Consider the following 23,204-nt stretch of genomic DNA (forward strand, 5'->3'; position numbering starts at 1 on the left):
GCAGTCGGAGGAAACGGGGTGAAGGCGAAACGCTCGCTTCTCTTCAGGCTGCTTCGTCCGTGCAGAGGAGCTGGACGACAAATCTCTCTGGACCAAAACTCCAAAACTTTTAGCGGCTGCAGTGATCACGCACCGTCATGAAATGTACTTTAAAGAGCTCAGTTGTAACATAAAACAAGCCAAAGGAAGAAAGAGACGCAAATTTGTTAAGTCCCCCACGAGGGAGGCGGTAAACTCCTGAGGCCTCATCTTGCGTGGAAATTAAAAAATTGGAAGATTCGGAACCGAGCAGGAGAGACTACAAAGGGGATTTGAATTCAAGACATTTCACACCCTGCAAAACAATAAAAATGATTTTTTTTACTCTTAAGCGTCTGGGGTCTTCTCAGTCTGTCTATTGTACTTTTCCAAATCCCTGCTCTGTATCTTCAGATTAATATTTCAGATTTTAGCGGTGAAGGCAAAGCGTTTTTATTGTTGCACTAAGATCTCATAAATCAAACATGTCGCTTTAATGGGAAATAAATCGTCTGCTTGTGGATTGTTTGTTCATTATTAATACAGTTGAACGTGTTGATGCGAGCGATGTAGGGTTCTGTTCAGAGAGGATCTCGGAGCGGCAGCCGATACAGTGGCTCCATCGGGGCGATATCTTGTAGGTAAGCGGTGACAGACGGTGGGATCATGGTGACAGCGGCTGTGTCTGTGAGTGATGGATCGCTTCTCTGTGAATGGCTGTGGAGCGTAATACGATTTAGATGTGAGAATGGATTCTAAATCTGATTTCAGGCGATACTATGGGCCCAGAGCTTCACTCCTTTATCCCCGTTTCCCTCACTAGCCATAACACGGTCAGCCGTTCTCTCTGGGGTGCAGCCTCACTGACCCGGGGAAGGAAACATTACCACTTCCAATTCCAGCTTTGAGTCGCCTTTATGACTCTTCGAAACGACTCCCATCATATCATAGCGCTCGTGCTACCTGCCCCTGCCCATCTCGACTGGCGGCTTCTTCAGGAAGGCTCCGCGTGAGTCAGACATCTTTAGTTGATGTGGTGACCCGTGGCAGAGCCGGAGCAGAGTTTCAGGATTGTTTCCCCCGCATGGCTCCGTGGTTCTCTTGACTGTTTGAACTCATTTCTCCCGAGAGCCCGCTCCTCCCCTACGGTGCAGTTACTCTCTGCGAAAGGATTAAATGAGGAGTTCACCGCCGGGGCATCAGGCAATCTACATACAATCGTCCACTATGGCTGCGGATAAATCACAATTGATGTAGGACACTAAAGCCAATGCGCCGTAGCTATTTGTTTATGACACCGAGGAGCACATTTTGAACCATTCGGAGGAAAATGCGTTACTTGGAGATGACTCTGAACGCAGACCGCCCTCACTATCTCCATTACACTCTCTGTGCGCCATGTCTGAGTCCAGAGGCGGCCCGGCCGTCCACTAAAGCGGCCATTAGATAGCTATCCAGTCAGACTTGGGCCATTCCCTCTTTCCTGCATCCTCCTCTGTCCTTCACGTCCTCGGGCTATAATAGAGGAAATGAAAGTCACTGATGGAGAATATGAGGGAATAGTATGGGTAGATGGATGACTGGTCGGACTGTGTCTACAGAGCTCCCTGAGGGAATGTATATATATAACTTATATATACACACACCTGGCTATATGCTAACGTTAGAGCAACAATATACACAACAGATGCAGATCTGTGATCGTTTTGATAACTTCTGCAAGTTGTTGAAACATCGCCTTCTGCAAAGAGCTGAACATTTTTTTTTTATCTAAACTAGAAAATAAAGAATTTCATTAATTGATTATTTCAGCAAAAGTGAAACATCAGTCAGACGCATTCAGTTCTGTTCCTGTTCAGCCAATTCCAGAAGTTCCTATTTGGATGATGAGCTTTGCTGAATCAGAATGAAACTGTTCTCTTACAGTGTTATATCTTGTAGAGTAGAGTAAGAAATTTAAATGATTATTATTCTTTGTCTGGAGACTTTAGTGCACAGTAATAAATATGCAGTATTTAAAACACACATGTGAAGTGGTGGGATGAATATTCATCAATTAATTATATATGCCGCTTATCTTTTGAGGGTCACGGGGGTCAACTGGAGCCAATCCCAGCTGACGGTGCATTCACCCTGGACAGGCTGCTGGTGTATCACAAGGTCAACATATAGAGACAAACAACCATTCACACCTGTGGTCAACTTAGAGTCTCCAATTAACCCTTTGTGCTTTGTGTTTGGCCTGAGGGGTGAAGCTGGAGAACCAGAGAAACCCCACACAGACACAAGGAGAACACACAAACACACAGAAAGATCCCGGCTGAATTGAGATTCCAACCGAGAACCTTCAAGTTAAATATATTCCTCTGAAACATGAGCAGCTTCATACGAATATGAATCCTCATCCTGTCTGAGACAAACCAACGGTCTATGAAGTGACTCAACTTCATTTGAGCTGCAACATTACTGTATGAATGACAATCCAGAAACAAGGTGCATATAAATACTCACACTCATATTGTTTTTTATCCACATAGAGTGTATGATTACCATTGATACTCTTGATACTTGATAATACTGTAGTAGTTTTACTCAAAGTAAGATTTTGATTGCTGGCTATTGGCTTCTAATTTAGTATGAGTACATTATGGTATTAGTACTTTAATGTAAAGAATCTGAATCTATTGCAGATATTATTGCAACATAAAATAAAGGATTAATAGATTCCAGAGCTATTAATAGCTATATATATATATATATATATATATGTGTGTGTATACTTTCATTTCTGCAACTCAAACTAATACTAACTTTTCGTTAACTTTGTCCTTTTTTTCCCGAGACACAAACCAAGACGAGCTTCAGTTAATTGAATCCACTTGGATGTGACAGATTTCACTCGTAGGCGTCATTTGGTCCCAAGTCAACGAGGTTCAGAGCCACAGTTTAAATATATGGAGTTTATATAAGTAGCACTCATGTGTTTTATGATGATAAGTATGTTGACAGAGACATTAAGGCATTAAGTAGTTTAATTAATGGTGTCGTTAGCAGAACGTGTTGTGTTTCATAAATCATGGTGATTACAGTGGGACACCGGAATAACTCGTACTGTTTTGATTAATGGAATGTTTGGCTCTTAATCAAAGCATTTATAGTTTCTGACCAATCGGAAGATTTCAAATACCAGTAACGATCGTGTCGTTCACTGGGATAAAATCACTTTATAAACAGGAGGAAAATAAACATCAAGGAATGTAAGATGGATGAGGTTGAGAAGTTTGAACGGATATGTTTGTTTTTTAGCTTTCACAAAATACAATAGCAATAAAAATAAAAAATAAATAGCAATAATTTGCTAAACAAGAAAAAGTCAATAAGTTCAGAAAACTTTTTGCTGCATGTTTTTCCAAAAATGACTCATTCATTTAGCAGACAAGTAATACGCTTTTACAAAATGCATTTACTGCTGATGTCAATGACATTAACATCATGAGAGGCTCTGGTTAAGTGCACAAAGGGAGAAAACTCATAACTACCCCCCCCCCCCCCCACACTGTATTATATGACGATGGATCAGTAGTGTGAGTTCATGTGTGTGTTTTGACTTTTTGTGTGTTCGATCCAGGATGTCACTGTGAACTTTGGAGTTCTGTGAGAATCTGAACATAAACATATAAATGAAATGGATGGTTTCTGCAGTGCAAAATGTCAGTGAACATTTTCACTTACTGTACATGTTCAGTATCGACATTTTTACTTGACAAATCGTCATGGTGGTGCAGTGGTTCGCACTGTCGCCTCACAGCAAGAATGTTCTTGGTTCATATCCTGATTTAAGGCCTTTCTGTGAGGAGTTTCCTCATATTTGCATTGTGGCTTAATTGGAGACTCTGAATTGAAGCTAATGTGAGTATAAATGGTCGTTTGTCTCTGTATCTCCGCCCTGTGACGGGCCCTGTCCAGGATGTCCCCCGCCTCTCACCCAATGTCAGCTGGGAAGGGCTCCAGCCCCCCCCCCCCCCGCGGCCCTGTAAAGGGTAAGACCACATACGTAAATGCAAAGGGAATACTGCGGTTGAACCACCACAGGAAGCGGCGCGACAAAGGTTCGCCTCTAAAATATATTTGCTTATGTGTGGCCGGGACCTTAGTGGTACAGACAATGGATGGATAACTTACAGAATACATACATTAATATTTCCTCATTAAATCAAATTCATTCTGGATACGTTACTAATTAGTTGAAATGTATATGAGACAGGTTTGTAAACATTTTATTTACCCGTTGCTGTTTTCAGTGGTTGAGTTAAGGTAAGCTAATGAAATACTAGCTGTAGGATTCCTCCCTATTTAACTGACGGACAGGTGAGTGGTCTCGTTTCACTCACTGGTTTCCAGATAGTAAATATGCAGGTGACATGTAAAACGTCGCTTGTGAAGCTGGTAAAAATAACTCAGCTGTAAACCGCCCACATGTATAAATCAACTCAGGGTCAAAATCCAGCATGGGGCGGTTCCGATAACCATGTAACCGTTAGTTGAATTAATGCATTTTGATTCGTCCTGTCGACCCCTCGGTGAGGCTGGCAGGGGGGGGGGGGGGGGGGGGGCAGGTTTCGGTTTAGCCTCAGTTTCCTTGTAGTTTGAGGAGGGAGATTTGTGCATTCATCTGTGCTTGTGTGAGCGGTGTGCAACAGCGGGGCCCATTCTGTCTGCGTGTGCATCGACATGCTCTGACAGGTCAATCAATGAGGAGGAGCTGCCGTCTGCTGTCGGTTCATTGACCCGCTGTGGTGAAATACAACAAGTGAGGGGTCAGCTCATCCCCGTCCTCACGCTGCTCTGACCGCGGATGTATTCGCCACATTCCGGTTTCCGCTCTTGTTATCGGCGCCGTCGCTGAATTAAAGGGATAGTTCACCCAGAAATGACTCACCACTATGCCGATGGAGGGGTGGGTGAAGTGTTTGGTGAAGAATTGGTCACCAGTTCCTTCAATTGTACTGGATTTGGCTGTAAACTCCAAAAGTGTTTTGTGGACTCAAACACTTCACCCACCCCCATCCATCAGCAGACAGTGAGTAGATAGTGAGTGAATTTTTATTTTTGGGTGAACTATCCCTTTAAGATTTAAGTGAAATGTCAGTCAAGACGTTTTAAGGTTGACAAACAGGGATGTGATTGTGCAACATGTTGTCTAAGGACCATGCAAGTGCTTTCTGCCCTTAAACGGATGTGTTGCCTTAAATAACTCCACCAACGAGGTTATGTTTTCACCGCTGGTTGTTTTGTTTGTCAGCAGGATTACGCAGAAACGGATTTCCACAAAAACACACCAAACGTTGGTACGGATGAGGACAAAGGGGCAGATTCAGGATTATTTATCTATCTTTTGCACCCTTTGACATTTTCAACCGTTATCCCTCATGGATTAATTTATAGACCTCTGAAAGTTATCGGGCGTATATTTCGGGGACTGATATCTATGAGTGGCTGCAATTTGGTGCAGCTTGATTGAATTGGAGGGGCTGTTGGGCCTTGGCAGATTAATGCGCTCCACTGAGTGCCATTCTAGCTCATTCCATTTTATTTCATTGCCAATATTGCTCATATTTTTGTGCCACTTGGTGCCATTTGGTTTCTGCCTCTTTAGCGGCTCACCAGCTCGTGTCTGAGAGTGAACCAAAAAAAGATTCAGGTGATAATTCATCACCTCTCACATCACCACATTGTTTTCATACTGTCACTTCATTAAACATTCATCCACTAATTGCAGAAATCTCTGTTGGCAGGTGTAATAGTTTAAAAAATATCAGTTATTGCCAGTTAAATGTTTTCAAATTGTTTTCATTCATAATTGAATAATTAAAGCAAATTGGCTGAGGAAGTACAAATATCAAGCATGAAAAAAAAAAAAAACGCACATGCTGCTCTGCATAGATCCGTGTGGGTGTCAAACAGATAAGCTGTAGCATCACGTCTGTTTTAGATTCCGCTGGTGACATTTGCAGCATAAAAGTGAAATATAGAAAACATTAAAGTTGAATAAAAGAGAAAAAGAAGGGAAAAAAGGAAATTAAATACTCCCCTTTCTGTTTTTACACAGAGTCACTTCATTTCATCTGCTTCGGCTCGGGAATCACTTCATTATCCCACTTTGGGACACGACCCCGTCAGACACAGTTCACAAACAAGCAGTCGTAATTGTGTTGATCACTTTAGTTTATGTTTGTTCAGGAGAGACGTTAAAACTTGGAAGACACAATAAACCACATATTAAACAGACTCATCGTGACATTCTCAGTGTTGAAAGGTTTCCTGGAGAACTTCTCACATGTGCAGCCGTGCTCCTCAGTGTGTGCACAACGTGAGCCTCTGTTTTAGTGCAGAGTGCTTTGTTATGTTATTTACTGGGAGAATGCAAACTGGAAATGGCAGCGTGTCTGATCTCATTCGCTGGAAATTCATCCGGTCTGCTCATCCCCTTCTCCTGAGAAGAGTCTGGTTCTGTGCTGATGTGTTCTCTCACAGCACAATATACAGTTAACATGCATTTGTTCACTTATACCGGTCTCAAAGAATTTTTCAGTATTTCTGAGTTATAAAGGTAAAATTGAAGTTTAATTTTACGAAATTTATAACCCTGCCTTAATGAAATATAACCTTGAATTAATGTGCAGTTATTTCAATTTAAAAACATTGAACTCAAATGAAATTTAACACAGTGTAAAGTTGCCCGACTTGACAAAGAAGAGACAGGAGCCAGTGTTCTTATAAGGAGGGGAGATTTTATTTATAACACATGGTGCTGACAGGGAGTCTCCAGCTCAGCGTCTATTTTACAAGGTTTGATCTGCAAGGCTGCGCATATACTGTACGGTATTTGGAAACCAAGATTGCAGTGGCACTAGAAACACACGCTTGAAACAACAGACTCTTTCTGTATTTTTTTTGGTGGTTTTTTTTTTCCATTGTTTTCTTACAAAATGGTACAAACAACAATACAAAATATTTGTGCTGTTGACAATTTACAAAAGAAGTCTTCTGACTCAATAACTGTGCAATAATTTTTTTTATCAGCTTTTAAATTTTTTTTTTCTCCTCCATTTTAAACTAAGCGAGTATGGTCGACCAGAATCCCTTTTTCCCCGAACGGCAGCCCCGGTCATGCGGGCTGCGACACATTTTAAAATGTTGTATGATTACTGTAATAGAACTCATCTGTCCATGATAAAAAGACACATGCAAAAAGCTCCAATTGTACAGTTACAGTTTGCCTAACTCAGTCTGCTTAGCGTCAAGCAAATACTACATTATGTACACTTCCACTTGAGCAGTATCGGGAGAACCAGTACGAAAACACCGCCGCCTGTTCTTTTGTGATTCTTTCCAAGGGCAGGACAAAAAGTCTGGCGTCCGCTGGAGCCTCCCGTCATGTGCGTGTCCATGGTCAGGCAGTGTGTCCGCAGTGAGACCACGTGTCCTTTAACTAACACCAGTCAGAGAGGCAGAGGAGCTGCTGCAGGGAACAGGGACGGACTAGAGCAGTGCGATAGCTCTTCCCTCGTTGGCCAATTCTCCCCCTCACTTTGGCGAGGGGACGTCAATAAGACAAGTGGAGCACGGATGGAACGGGTGAAGATCAATCTTCCTCCGTTTCACAAATTGCATTTAAATGGGGGTCAAGTTTGACCGACTCCACCGGTGATTTGCTGCCACTTGTCACTGCGAGTCTGCGATAACATTCAGTATCGTAATGGCGTTTGTGTCATGTATGATGACACAGTGATAAAGGTCAGTTACCTTGTGTAAAGTGTGTGTGTGTGTGTGTAGGGGGGGGTTGGGCCTCCTGCTGTGTTTGGCCCTGAATCTGGTCTGCACGTCTGATAAAGGTACGTCTGTATCCTGTGAATGCTGCACGGCCTTCGGTAAAGTGGGAGCTCTGTGGCTGAATTGGAACGATGCTGAGAGGGCTTATATAATATAGAACACTCACGTATATACAGTAAGGCCTAGAGGAGTGAGTGTGTGCGAGTGGAGACTGTACACGTCGGTTTGAGATGGAACCGTTTCACCACCGGGGAACTTGAACAGCGACGCAGGGGGGGGGGGTATGGCTGAAAGCTCGTTTGAGAATCGCACCGATTCTCCTTAAATGCACATGGCTTTTTGTGGTGACATATTCCTCGCCCCGGGTTTTCATTGGAAATAAAAAAGCAAGTGAGTGAAAGAAAATGGAAAGACCACACGGACACAGACAAGTCAGTCCACCAAATGTATAAAAAAAAAAAGTTCTGTATATACAACATTTATACGTCAGAAATGATCACAAAGAGTAAGAAGTAACAGCTGTGTTTATTTTGTGTATGCTGATGGATGAGAGCTTATCCAGCAGCGAGTCTCCTGCTCTCAGCTTGGAAAAATCACCGCTGACCGTTGCTTCACTGACGAGGTGCGTTTTAAACCCATTTATCTGCAGATCTACATCAAGAGATTCTTACCCTGTAAATGTTATTAATCAAACTCCCTTCCCTTGTTTATAGTCGACTCACTCGCATCCTCATCTCTTTTTAATGGCATGATGAATATTTACATTAACAGGTACCATTTCCCACTTATCTCTTGTCACTTCTTTTCCCTTTCCGCTTTGAAACCGTCGCCAGCCTCTCGCACGTTCTGCCGTTTGCGTGACGACGACGGAAAAAAGGGTAAAGATAGTTTCAACGAACCCTTTAACGCAGGTGAGGAGCAGGTGAAAAGCGGTCGGAAATACAAAAGGAATACGAGCGGAGACTCCTTCACCTTCGCATCGTCTGAAGAACACTGCAGCTACGGAGACACCCCCCCCCCCTCAAGTATTCATCATATTCTTAATTAATAGAGAATCTGGTCAATCCACATCAAGATGAAACCACCGAGGAGCATTTCAATGGGCACTCAGAAGATAAGGAATGATTAAATCTTTTCTATCATTCACCAGAATCTCGCCGGTCCCCTCTGTGAAATGTTTTGCATATTTAAATAATTTAATATAAAGACTAAAGCTCTTTCTCTCTCCCCCCCCCCCTCCCCAAGTTCTCCGTATAGATGCAGTTCCAGGAGCCTGAAATATGATTACAAAAGCCCATGGGTAGTGGAGCTTTTTTTTCATTAAGTCACAAAACACAACTGTCTTTCAAAACGTCTGTCTTTTTAAAGCGCAATTACCGAAGCTTTAGTTTTGCCCGTCTGCTTTGATAAAGTGCGGCGCTTCATAACAGACTTTCCCTTCCGCTAACTTCTTTTCAAAACCTCTTGAACTCGCATGCCAACAATTTCAGGAGAAAATTTCAGATGAATGAAACGCTGCCTGAAGAGAGACAGATTGCGAAGGCGCTAAATCCCTGGCTGAGGCTCAGTTCCCCTCGTTTCGGTGACAGGGACCAGCACCAAAGTTTGTATATTAAAAGTTTGTCGAAGAAACAACAGTGAATCAACAAAAGAAGAAAAGGAACGGAGGGAGGGAGACAGAGAGAGAGAGAGAAGGGGGCTCAGAATGTGGCTCAGACGAGCTCACGACTCTCTATGAAATGTTATCGGAGTGATTTGAAGTCATCTCGTCTTTCCTCTCCCCCTCGTGTTTGTACAGTTTATGGAGTTTTCTTTTTGGAAACATTGACCACACGATAACTGGCGCCGTGCTCGTGACCTTTGGGTGTCTCGGCATCAACATGCAAACCCTAATGACCTGAGAGGTCAAACCCCTCCTCAAATAACCCTCATATGTACTTCACATACAGTCACATCACAGAGGTAACACACTTGACTTGTCGAAAATTTAGCAACAAGCCTCATCAAGTTTTATGTGCAAATACTGAGAGCTCAAAACAAACACAGCTGCTATTGAAAGCCACAATAAACAAAGACACACGCAATGCATTTCTTCTCTAACACAGTCCCATTATGTATTTTTCCGTAACCACATCTATAGGAGCAGATATGCCCGACTTGGAAAGTGAATGATTTGTCCATAACTCACAGACACACTGTTGGCCTATGTACAGTACGTCTACATACAGTACAGCGCCAGTCAAACCAGCACTGACGCCCCCTTCCCCCCCCACAGATGCCACAGCGCTGCAGGACGACAGAAATGACGAGGGAAAGGGCTGAGTTAAAGGGTCAGGGGTCGTATGGGGGCATGTAAGCCCAGAAATGGCAACCAATCCTGAGTTAGCGGGAGTCTGCTAAAATACGCACCACTGAAGGCACTTTTTAAACAACAGTGCTTCTGTTCTAAGTAATTCAAGTTCAAGAAAGAATAAACCAGGGCCCTCCGTGCAGGAAGGACTTTCATATCCGCGTTCTTCTTCTTCTTCTTCTTTTTTTTTCTTTCTTCCTTTTGTTCCTCTCAGACAAAGCAAGAAGCTCAACCTAAAGCTTCTGCGGAGAGAGGCAGGCGGGGGCCGACAACGAAGGGAAAAGTGAAAACCCTTAGGAATCGACTTGAATCAAAAGGGAGTGAGGACAGAAAAATAAAAGTTGCAGGAACCAAAAGGAAAAAACAAAACCAGACAAAAGTTACTGAAACCCTACATCCGGCGTCAAACCTAAACTGAAACGAAAGCACAAGAGTTTGAGGAGACAAACTACGAGAAGCCTGCGATTCGGAGCTTCAGTTTCAGTCTAAGACTTTCGAGCGGGTGACGGCTGAGAAGAGAAACTGACTCACGGGGACCGGTCCTCTGTGGTGGGTAATTTCGATTGGTTGGTTGGTCAGTGTGAACAAGTCATTTTTACCAATAAGGGTGTTGTAGCCCCATGTGTTAGAGGGACAGAGCATGGCAGGCCAGCTGACGGGACGAGCGTGTGTGTGTGTGTGCGTGCGCCTGTGTGACCGGGCCGGTTTAATCTTCGTCCCCGCCGCCGTACATGTCGGCCAGCTTCTTGAAGCGTGGGCCCCAGTCGTTGAGGTAGTCATAGTCCTGGTCCCCCGTGCTGGAGGAGTTGAGCGAGCTGACGGAGCCGGCGGTGGAGCCGCTGCCCTCGTAGTCAAACACCAGCAGGGAGTCGTAGGGAGGAGCGGTGGGGTCATTGTCTGCTGCTCGCAGACCCTGAACAGGAGCAGGAAAGAGGAAGTGATTAGTGCTCATGTGCTTACAGGGGAACATATGATTCAAATATAAAGGACCAGTGATGGAAAAGCAACAAGTTGTTCAGCTCCATCTCTCACAAAAGACTCATTTAGAAGAAGAAAGGTAAGAATTGGAGCAACAGAAGATGGGGCAAGATACTGAGCAAAGGTATTTTACTTTGTGGCACTGACATTTATCAATTCTATCTTTGTCGTAGCCCTTTGTTAAGTCTCAGGTCTACTTGTGAAACATAAATGCAGATAGAAAAAGATCCATGGCACTGTGGGTGAAAATCTATCGGGAACGTACAGCGCTCCAGACTAAACTTTTTACATTGGTTGCACTGGTGCGCTTAACTTTTTCATCTAGGGGCACCAGCACAAAATTTAGGTGCACCAAACACTTTTCTACTGCACCTTTTAGCACTGCTATAATACATCTATTAAAGCTTTTCTTGACAGTTACCATATACATAGGTAATTCCTTGAGGGCGAGGAAGCGACACGACTCGATCAAGAACAGAGACACCAGATAAATTTCTGTCGTACTGGTGCAACCAAGGACGTTAATTTGTCAATACACTTAAGTTTTGTATTCAGCAAGGTGCATTCGGTGAAATGGTCTAATTCCTGTTACATGTAGCTTGTGCAGATGTGTCATTAAACGTGTATAAATGTGTATAAATACATGAATAAGAGCTTTGGCTATTTCTTCTTTCTGAATTTGATCTTTTAATGTTTAAACATAAATAATCAAAATTGTATTGCGGTTATATAAATTCGATGTGAATGAGATTTGGTCTGTATGTTTTCTGCCGCCGCTTTGAAACCTTGACTTGTTTCTCCAATGACAAAATGAATGTCATTGACCAGAGGGTTCGTCAGGAGAAGAGAATTTGACTTCATCCACATCAGTGGGAAACAGTCAAAAAAGCCTCAACCCTCTGGGGCACAGTGCGTGGAACACCATGTGTTTACCAGCCTGCTGGAGCGCCGTCAGGTGAGTGCATGTGTGAGTGAGGGGGGGGAGAGAGGAAGAGAGAGAGAGAGAGAGTCAAGGCTGGATGGATCAAAGCTGAACAGCTGCTGACACCCCTCGAGTGCGAAAGTGTTGTCACGAGTCTGTCAATCAGCATTTTCTAGCATCACTGTGCCAAAGCTGGGGTTGTGTGTGAGAGAGGTGTGTGTGTGTGTGTGTGTGTGTGTGTGTGTGTGTGTGTGTGTGTGTGTGTGTGTGTGTGTGTGTGTGTGTGTGTGTGAGAGAGAGAGCAGTGAGAGCAGGGGAAAGCTACACAAAACACAGTTTCATCACCATTCTGCAGTTTAAGTAAGGAACAGCATCTAGAAATGAGTAATCACATTAAATATCAAAACAAAATATCACGATGGTTTTGCTCTCGTGCGTGTGAGATACAATGTGTGTGTCCGCTGTGTGCGTGTCCGTCACCTCGTGGATAAAGTCCCCGATGTCTCCAGGATGGGGCACGACAGGTCTAATTGGATACTGGGACTCGGGGATTATGGGACGCTCGTCCACCCTGCGGACACCAGGCGGCTTGCTGATGATGTGCTCCAAGGAGTCGGGCTGCTGCAGCTGGCTCAGGTCATAGTCCTACACAGCCGCAGGGGCAAACAGATGTAAGCAGGGCAGAGGCCAACATGGAAAGCATGTGTGTGCGCGAGGGCTGAGTCTCTCGGGGATCTCACCTGGTCCTCCTCTCCTCCTCCCTCTTCATCGTATTTGAGGATGTTGTCCCTGACATCGTCTTCAGGGTCAATCAGCAGCTGCTTCGTCTGCCTCTCCTTCTCTCTGCGCTTGATCCACACCACAAACAACAGCACCATGCCTGCAACACACACACACACACACACACACAAACATGGACATGATAAATTGTGCTGCAACAATCGGCCTTAAAAATAACCTCACCCTCTGTGAACGGTACTAAATACTAAAGTCTAACAAGTATAATGTTTAACTTGTTAACCTTCTTATTTTAGCATCTGAGCATGGTGACACACTAATAAGCACAAATACACAAAGTATTGCAGTGTCATAAGTTTTCTAGGTGTTCCAGGTATATTAAGTGTTGAAAAAAACATATATTCTGCTCTGATATGTTTATCACCGAAATTATTTTATCCTGGTGGTCTGTCCAACAAATGTCACTTCAAACACTTAATGAGACATTTCTATACCTTGAGTAAACTTCACATACCAGTAAACTAACCAGATTTACTTCCCTGTGGTTTTTACAGCTCCGCCAACCAGCGTGGTTTCAGTCTGAATTCATCCTATGAGGTCGCCGTTAACTTTTCTCTTCAACCACCAAAATATTATCAGTCCATTTTTTGAGTCCAAGTGAACGTTTTTCCAGAGATGATGCTCTCACAAAACCAAAACATTTCTTTTGTTAGTTCGCCTTTCATCACCAAAATCGAATCAGTTCATCGTTGAATCCAAATTTCTACCAAAATTGAAGAAATTCCCAAAAGGCGTTCTTGAAATATCCAATCTTCGAGAGTCTTTCTTTTATTCATATGAAATTATATTAATAATAATAAAAATACATAATGCACATAGGTAAATAAGTATACACACAACATGGAATACATATTTGCACCTGCTGAATATGCATCGTTATGTAAAGTGCAGCAGCAGTCACAAGGTGCATGTGCATCATTGCAACAGGTTCTAAAGGACGTTGTGCATTATTGATTGAGTCAGCTGAAGATTGTGTATTCGTGTTGCGTACAGTATAACAGTGCAGTAGCCTATAGTATGAACTCACAGCTACGGGTGAATTTGTCTATAGGACGTCTCTGTATGTACGAACAAATGCAACCAAACAAACAAGCAACAGAGTAAGCCAGCGGCATGAATCAGTGGAGGACGGAGTAGCAGATATTTTCTCTTCCAGGATCACGAGACAAGAACTCCTCGTTGCCAGACGCTGGAGAAGATTCCAGCAGTCGAGACATTCATCCATTATACAAACTATTGTTCGTGTTGTTGTCTTACAGCCTGGTTAAAGTTTAATGGCTGCAACCTAAACTGCACAGAGAGGAAAATCAATGCCAGTCACGGGCAGCTGTAACTTTTCCCGTTGTAACTATGTGTGTGGGCGTGTGAGAGTAGTGAAGTGTCAGTGGAAGAATGGGATCTGAACACGTGACACTCACTGAGCAGTATGATGATGCACATCAGGATGGAGATGATGGCGCCGGTTCCCAGGCCAGCGGCTGCCACAGCCCCGAGAGTGGTGCAGTCTCCGTTTTCATCGCAGGGACACACCTTCACTTTGATGACCGACCTGTTGGACAGTGGAGGGTTCCCAGAGTCCGACACGATCACAGGGACCTCATACACCCCGGGCTCTAAATATATCTGGTACCGCAGACCCAGACGGGCGTAGTTGCCTGTGGAAAGAGAGAAAGAGTAAAGGAAAGAGAAAAGTTACTAGATGCTATTAATGGGGATTTGAACAAATTGCTGGACGAGTGCCACGGTACATTTTGTTACGCGTCAAAAACATTAATCTTTCATTTTCCCTGACAGCTCCTCACCACTGATCCGGGAGATTGTCCAGTTGCGTCGGATGCTGATGGGGAAGTTGGGCAGCTCAAAGACAAAGGGTCCGGCGTTGGGGTCAGTGTCGGCATCAGCGGCAGTGATGTTGACACCTTTGACATTCCTGTTCACCCTCTCGCAGATCTGAGACTCCCTGGGTATGAGCGCTGGAGGGTTGTCATTAATATCTATCAGATAGATCTGCAACGTGCCCGTGCCACTGGCTACAGGCAAGCCTGGGAGCAGGGAAGAGAAAATAGTATCATGACGAGAGGAAAGGATGACAAAGGGAGTAAAAGGAGCGATACGGAGGAAAGAGGGACCCGAGTTGAAGGCCGACAGAGGGAAGGCCGATAATGAAAGAGAAGATTGAGGGAAATAGAAGAGAGGAGGTGAAACGAACACTGTTTATTTACAGTAGTGATGTTCGAGGCAGGGTCGCTGCAGAGCTGGAGGAGAATTTCTACTGTTGACAGAAATACTTCTGACATTTGTGCTTCGCAGCTTCTCTTTTAGCCTTAACACACAAATCAGAGCCATCCCAGTCGGGCCAGACGCAGGCACGGCACATCCCAGCGCCAGGAGAGGGCTTAGGTACAATAACGATGACTGTAATACAATCAAACAAATCCTTGTCTGTGCGTATTTATACAACTCTGAGAGCCATCTATGATTCAGTAGATAAAGGTACCTCTGTTTGCAATATTAACAATGGAGTTCCTGAAAGGTGAACTGGGAATTCTGGTAACACCCAGTCCTCTGTTGTCACATATTGACTTGTTAAGAGGACCTATCCACCGCCTGCGTACATACATATCAGATGTTACTCTGCGTTCACAGATAATCAAGCACTCTTGAGAATAAGACACTCGGGATCTCCAAAGTCCTCCTAGTGACATTGTTGTATGAATAAGTAAAATCAGTGTGAAAGCAGCTTTCCCACAGTGGAGAGTTTAGCATCAAATCACATGTATTTTTTAAGTAAAACGTGCAGTATTTTATTAAATTAATAGAAGCAATATTAACGGCACTATTCCGTGGTGTAAATGTTGCTAATTTTGAAAAACGGGTACAGCAGATCCAGTCTGAAGTTAGTGGAATCCCTGCCGTACTCGTCTACTTCTTTTGAAAACACATTATTCATTATTTTGCATATATTTTAGCCACTATCACTAGCTGTGATATCCTCATACATGAACCCCTGCAGACTTTACACCATGTTGTAAGTCTGTGGACATTGTTGAGGCCAATTGTCGTGAATCAAAGCAAATTGTCGAGCTATGTGGTCTGATTCGACTGTAGGCAGCCATTGCAGACTCACTACAGTGTTGCCACACTCGAACACACGTGGTAACATGCACTGGTGCACACAGACACAGACACAGACACAGCGCCTTTTTGCACTGAACAGAGCAACAGACCATCAGCAACAGCCTTAATAGAGCATTGAGGGTAAAGAACAGACACTTTAAACAATCAGAAAGTAAGATAGCAGACCGGCCAGAAGAATGCATGAATGTGCATGTGCCTGTGTGGAATGTGTGGTATGGAGAAATCCCCCCCCCACCACAAAAAAACAAGAGTTCTTAGTAGTATTAGGCTCAGAGCTGTTTATTGAGTGTGTGTCAGGGGGTGACGACACTTAGCTGCTTCCAATTACGAGTCATTTCCCCGCCATGCCCCACTGGCTGAACCACTGGAATCAAGCGACCCAAGGGCCCATCTCTGGGAGGAGATAAGGGCGATGTAATTTACAGAGATTTATGCAAAGCTGACAGATCTGCCAATTAAACATGGCAACAGAGCAAGACATTTGCCACGAGAAGAGTGAGACGCGGTTAAAGTTCCTCTCCTGGCATTGATTAAACCTTTCAAACTAATTTCTGTTCCTCAAAATGATATCTTTAGGAGTTTTTTTACGTGAATAAAAATATGTTCATGACCTTAAGATGGCCTGGATGTAACTGCCCACCTCTGCTTCATTTAGTATTTGTGGATCTATCTCCACCTAAAACACACACACCTCTGTTTTGTTAACTATTGAATGCTACACAAGTAATTATTTTTTGTTTCGTTTGAGAGCAGGACTTATTGATTTCACATTTAGATGCTCTCACTCAAAACCCTGCACTTGCACTCAAATGTAACCTGCTTGTGCTTTGATTTCCTGTCCAACCAATAGAATCGGTTATAGTTTCACTCATGTCAGGGTCTTGTGAAAAACTTGATTTTCATTGGATGGGGGTCTGTAATACTGTAAAAAAATGTAAATGTCCAATGATCACAAATCTAAGTGCTACTAGAGCTTTAGTAAAGTGTAAGAAAGATTATTTCTGAAATATAATTTATTTAGGGTCAGTTGAAGGTTTCATAGAGTTGAGAGACATGAAAATTTAACCTAATACTTACTTTCATGCCAAATCTGGATATTTCACATATAAAGTGAATAATGTAACAGCTACCACAGCTAAAGAACACAAGGAAAATACAGAGATACCCTTGTATAGAACTAATGACATAGCAATACCATTAAAACAATAACTTGAGTTGCATTCTGACAATAAACATACATGATGACTGCCACATAGTCCATAATTATTGACAGTAAAAAGATTTTCAGATTTTCAGCGATTTTTATAAAAACTTCTCATTGCTTTGAATACATTATATTCAATCATCACTATTTACACATTATCTTATGCTGTTATCATTAGTGGCCACTTGTTATAAGCATATAGTACATGCTCCTTTATTTTAGTTATAAATAGTTATTAGTATTCGTTATTATTCAGGTTATGGGGACATGCTTTTGTCTCCATATGGAAGACAAGTCTCCATAATGTGACTGTCTAAACAGATTTAGGTTGCCACAACATGAGTAATACCTGGACCACACACACACACACACACACACACACACACACACACACACACACACACACACACACACACACACACACACACACACACACTCATACACGTGTGCACACTCATGCGCATGCACGCAGAGGCTTTTCCATTTTGCTGCTTTGTTAATCCCAGCCATGTATGGGGGACATGTGGAAGCAGCTTGCCACAGCTGATATGAGAATTATGTGGGTTTTAACCAGCTAAATAAATAATTATGTTTGTGTAAATTCCTCAAAAGGATTTGTATTAACTCCCTTTTTTGATGCCGGCTCAGAGATGTGAAGCATGGTGAGAAGACTTGTACCAGGCCCACCACATCGAAGAGCACACAAGGACATAGACAATACCACCGGGGTCGTGAAGAGGTGCGTGTCAGAAAAGGTCTGAAGCATTCGGGTTGTGTTGGAGGGCACACACACGCACACACACGCACACACACACACACACACACATACACGCACACACATGCACACACACTCGCACACGATATCAGTCAAACCCAGGTCAGGCTGAAAGAAAGGGCCTCTAGTAGCAATAAAGAAAACCAGGGACTATAAACAAGAAAAACACAAGAGTTAAATGTTTGCGGAGTCCAATCAAACACTAATCCTGCTGCCTCTTCCTTCCCATCATCACAGCAGATTACATATCATGGTGTCTGACATCAGTCAAATACAGAAACACACACACACACACACACAGACACACACACTCGCACAAATGTGTTACAAATGAGCACATGCTCACAGCTAAAAATACACTAATGTTTCAAAGCCAGCTCAACTTAAGGTAAACACAGCAGTGCACTGCACGTCAGTGATAAGGCCGTCGAGGAGGGTAAAAGTATTCCCGTCTTTTACTTGAGGAAAAGCACTCACTTCAACTTGGGGGAGGGGAACTGAATTTGTTTGCTGCGATTGAGTTTGTGCTTAGTTAAGCTTGAGTTTGAACTTTGAGGCAGAACAAATAATATATGCCACATGAATTTTGAGCAGAGGAGAGGAGCAAAGAGGAGAAAAGATGAGAGGAGAGGAGAAAAGAGGAGAGAGCTTCTATATCCTTATCTCTTTTTGGGGGGAAATTGACAGGTGACTGACTCATAAGCCCTGAAAATATCATGCATACATAATGTGGACAATTTGAAAATGCTTCAAAGTTAATAAGGGGCAAAAATTCAAAGTGATTTCTAGAACGTCTCATTTGAGTTTTAATATTATACTTGAGTACCAGATAATGTTTTTTACCAAATCAAAACTATTTGTGAGCATAAATAATAAATCCCCAGTTCTGTGATCCTGGCTTTTAAAAAACTGTGATACAGAGAAATACAATCAATCAGGAAAAAACATTTAAAGCATGAAAGGAGCCTCTTACCATTATCTGTTGCCAGGAACGTGGCCTCATACACATTGTTCTTGACGTAGATGGACTCCCGGTCCAGCATCGCCGTGGTTACTATCTGACCGTTGGTTCTGTTGATGGACAACCAGTCCGCGGGGTCATTCAGCTTTGAATACCTAAAGACGCACGAGGACAGATCGATGGAGAAGTTAGCGCCTGGCTTCCTGTGTTTACAAGCAATTATACATTTTCTCTTGCATCCGTGCATAGATTTCCTGCGCACACACACACACACACTCACAAAATCACAACAGCCTGACCTTCACACAGTTTAATTCTTCATTGACTTCTCCTCCTGAGCCTGCAGCCTACAGTCAATTTCACCTCATTTTTCACTCCTGTGTACCAGGCACTGAAGTCAATTACCTCCCTAGTTAAGCACTGCTGCAACTGCCCATGTGTGTGTGTGTGTGTGTGTGTGTGTGTGTGTGTGTGTGTGTGTGTGTGTGTGTGTGTGTGTGTGTGTGTGTGTGTGTGTGTGTGTGTTGCATGCACATATTCACAGGAAGTGTTTTTGCAGAAGGCTAAATTCCCGGACAGGGTTTTATGGTGCATGCATGTGAGGGTATGGATGTTTGAAAATGTTCCTGTGGGTGCACGAGGAAGCATGTGCATCGGCTGGAGACGGGATGATAGCATCTTGGTGCTGATCGTCGAACAGGGAAGTGGATGTGGAAGCAGGCGGTGACTCTCCCCTGGGATGAAGTGCAGGGAAAAGGAAAGGGATCAACTCCAGGATTGAATCCCAATCTCGCTCGGATCTAACTGTTCTTGTGTCTCTGGCTTTTGTCGCTTTTCGTCTCGTTCCACACTTTCTATTTTATCTGATCTCTCTCTCTCTCAACCAGCGCCGCCTCACCTCATCTTGCTGTGCTTTTGTATTCATACATTTTCTTATCCCCGTCTGTATCTCCTCATCCTCGTCTCATTCCCTCTGTGATACAGGGTTCATAAACTGCCACCTCTTCTGGCTGCAATTTCACTTTTGGGAGTGAAACATCAGCCGTGGACATGTGACACCTTGGCCTTACACAACAAGGTTTCTACATCAATCCGATTTCATTTACTGAATGTCAGTTTGGGCTACAAGACCATGTTATTATATGGCGTACACAAGCTTTTAAAATCCTTCCAAATTGAAATGGATTTTCCCTTAACCTTGCTTTTATATTTATTAAATTGTTGTGTACTTACTGTCGGTATATACAGCCCACTTGTTTATTTGTGCCTGATTAAATACCGGATACACATTTCTTCTTACATAGAGGAGAATGGAAGCCAATAGGAGTGTGTGACGATGCGGTGGGGGGTTGACAGAGAGTATAATCTCTCTCCTGCAGAGAGGGAGGTGGGATTTTCCCAGCAGGCAGTGGGCATGATCCCAGGCGTAGCGCAGTGCGGGGAAGGGGATCACAGAGATGACATTCCCACACTCTAGACGGTTTCACACAAGCTAGCCAAACCTCTAACTGGCGGACTGTGAAATCACCGTCAGCACTAGAGTGAGTCCATCACAGTGGGAGGGCGGGATGAAAGGGGGAGGGAAATGATCAGGACTGGGTGGGAGAAGGAAAGAGGGGCAGGGAGAAGTGACATTTGGAAGTAGCAGCATGGCTGTGTGATCTGGTTCTGATATCCTCATTAAGACTGACTTTATACCTCGAGCTATTCTGTGTCCAACTGCTTCTTTGTTGGTTTTCCCAAACGGACTCTCTCTGTCTGTTCACCCAAATACGAGAGAGAAACATCCTAATGAGTGGACATTTTTTTAGGGAGTTTAATTTAGTTTATTTGCCAAAAGTTAAAATTAAAAAGGATGTTTAATGCATGTATGCTAAACGCAGAAGAGGAATCAGCTGCAGATTAGCCTGGCTCTGCCTAACAGCACCTCTAAAGGTCACCGACTAACACAGCATATCTTGTTTGTTTAATTTGTAGAGAAATTCCAGACTGGAGCCTGGGGTCTGGAGTTACTGCTAATTACTTGGCAAAGCTCATTGCGATGACAAGACTCCAGGAAGTCACTTCTGTCAGCCAAGAAAAGGTCCAGCATGTGAGAATCCTCATAAAACCAACGCTTACTTTTATTACAAAGCAGTTTGTGTCGCCTACATTTCAGATTTTTTATACCTCTGGACATAGCCATTGTAGTCGTTTTCATATTCTGTGTTTTTTTGCTGATCTACGCTAATTGTATATTGTAATTGTATCATTTGCATTGAGGCGTGACAGTGGTATCAAGGTAAATCTCAGCAAGAAAATGAATAGAAAACTAAAAACAAGCCCTACCTACGAGTACTAGGTACACTAGGTACAACGCAACCTACGAGTGAGGATACCCAAGTCAAGCCCATTGTGTCCCAACGGGCTCTGACGCGTTTGGACAACATTTTTGAAATGCTACTCGGCTTCGGGTTAAGTTTAATGATGTTGGCTAGAATATCTATGACATTTGTTTACGCTGCACGTGCCTGTAATCGGGGAAAACATCAGATCAGGTTCGGACACAAAAAAACATAAATCCCTTTCAGGTTCGGGTTGCTCTCTCTTTGTTTTTCTCCTGGGCTCGGACGGGCTTGGGCAGTAAATTTCAGCCTGACTCTAATGAGCACCATAAGGAAACGTTTATCACCATCCACTCTGCCACATGGAAGGAAACATCTCAAAGGCAAAAATCACACAAAATGAGTTAATAAAGCCAAACCTATCTGCATGGCTAGACAGAAGTGAGAAAATGTGTTTTTTTGTGTGTGATTTGGATTAACTGACCCTTTAATATCGGGGACAAAGAAAAAGAAAACCTGAGACTTTTCCTCCTGTAATGGGCGATAAAAGACCGCTGGAAACTTCTCTTTTCTCCGCACAAAGCCACGATAACACAAGTGGATGTGTGCCCTCCGATAATAAAAGCCGTATCACAAAGGTTTGTTCACAAAGCAGAGTGCTCTGCTCACCACCGTACTTTAATTAAGTCTCCTAAACAGCCCTCAGTGCAGATGTAATAAACCTGATACAGAGCAAATGAAGAAGCCCTGAATGAATGGTCTTTGCAGCTGAGCTCATTTCCAAGACACTGAATAGACAATCCTCCGTACGGTTCATCTTGTTCTTCCAAACTCCAAACTCTCTTCTGTGAAATAAGTTAACGGCAGATGGTTTGGCTTCGTCCAGCCACGCGTATATGTCTCTTTACGGATATATTTCCACTTCAGCGTCTTCATGCACCCTGTAGACGATGAGGTTATTCTGGCCATTAGAATGTTCCTGTGAAAGCACCCAGTGTTTTTGTTTACAAGTCCCAACCGTCAACAACGTTACTGTGGGCAATTGGCAGTCCCCGTCGCTAACTTTTTAACGAAGTGTTGTGCCAATATTTTCTCTACTTGGAAGGGTAAACAGTTCTTGTTTACGCAAGTGCTATTTTGGAATTAAAAAAAAGAAGAAAACTGGGGTGCAAATGTTAGAAATTGTGTGAAATTTTAATGATTTCTTCTCGTCTCTTTATTTCCAGGGCTTTATTGAGTTCTCCTGTATATCTGAAGGTCTCTCTCATTTTGATGTTGGTACGTGTCTGCGTACGGATGGATGTCTGATTAGGACTGGTAGGTTAGTGATCTTAGCCAGCAGCAGGGAGACGCATGACATTTATTTTTCAAACCCCCCCCCCCCGACCCCGAGGATGAAAAATGCATGTCTGGAGCTTAGCCAAGGCGGCTTGGGTAATCATTTATGCCAGTGTCTCCAGTCCCGTGTCTCGACCTTACTGGTTGGGTATCTGACAGGTGATGCGTGATGCCTCGTTCTCCCTCGGCCTCCTACCAGCCCTTCTCCTGTCCACATTGCCTCCTGCGCAACCCACGAGAGGATGCTGTCAGTCCATCCCCTCCTTTGATAAGCACCTGTCAAGTTTCCACCTTGACCCGGAGTCAGCTCACGATCCGCAGTTCCCCTTCTGCCTCCCTCCACTGCAGTCCTGCTCTTTTTCTCACCTTAACGGCTTCCTCTTAAATCTTCTCCATGTCTCTCTTTATGTAACTGCACCAAACGTTTACAAAGACATTTTGCTCTTTGTCATATGCAAAGACGAACTATAAATCCACCACAAATCTGAATGTCCACCGAATGCAAACAGGCATCAGCTGAGTATTTGACAGATGTGTTCACTGAAAACAGTCCTGTGTGGTAAAA

The 23,204-nt window shown here is 43.4% G+C and overlaps 1 protein-coding gene across 4 annotated transcripts in view; it reads right to left on the reverse strand.

Moving 5' to 3' along the window:
* The window catches only part of LOC117764128 (cadherin-4-like), a 226,673-nt gene that overhangs the window by 4,347 nt on the left and 199,122 nt on the right, over window positions 1-23,204 (reverse strand). For 3 of the 4 annotated variants that reach the window (XM_034589667.1, XM_034589665.1, XM_034589668.1), the window contains 6 exons: window positions 18,990-19,132; window positions 14,702-14,941; window positions 14,318-14,554; window positions 12,842-12,981; window positions 12,582-12,746; window positions 10,180-11,114 (listed from right to left, as the gene is read on the reverse strand). In XM_034589667.1, coding sequence (XP_034445558.1) covers window positions 10,908-11,114; window positions 12,582-12,746; window positions 12,842-12,981; window positions 14,318-14,554; window positions 14,702-14,941; window positions 18,990-19,132 — 1,132 coding nt within the window. In that variant the 3' untranslated portion in view covers window positions 10,180-10,907. Of the gene's footprint in view, window positions 1-10,179; window positions 11,115-12,581; window positions 12,747-12,841; window positions 12,982-14,317; window positions 14,555-14,701; window positions 14,942-18,989; window positions 19,133-23,204 lie in introns of those variants that run through there. The other variant, XM_034589666.1, reaches the window with a different exon arrangement.

Source organism: Hippoglossus hippoglossus, chromosome 7, assembly GCF_009819705.1.
Source record: "Hippoglossus hippoglossus isolate fHipHip1 chromosome 7, fHipHip1.pri, whole genome shotgun sequence".
Lineage (NCBI taxonomy): Eukaryota > Metazoa > Chordata > Actinopteri > Pleuronectiformes > Pleuronectidae > Hippoglossus > Hippoglossus hippoglossus.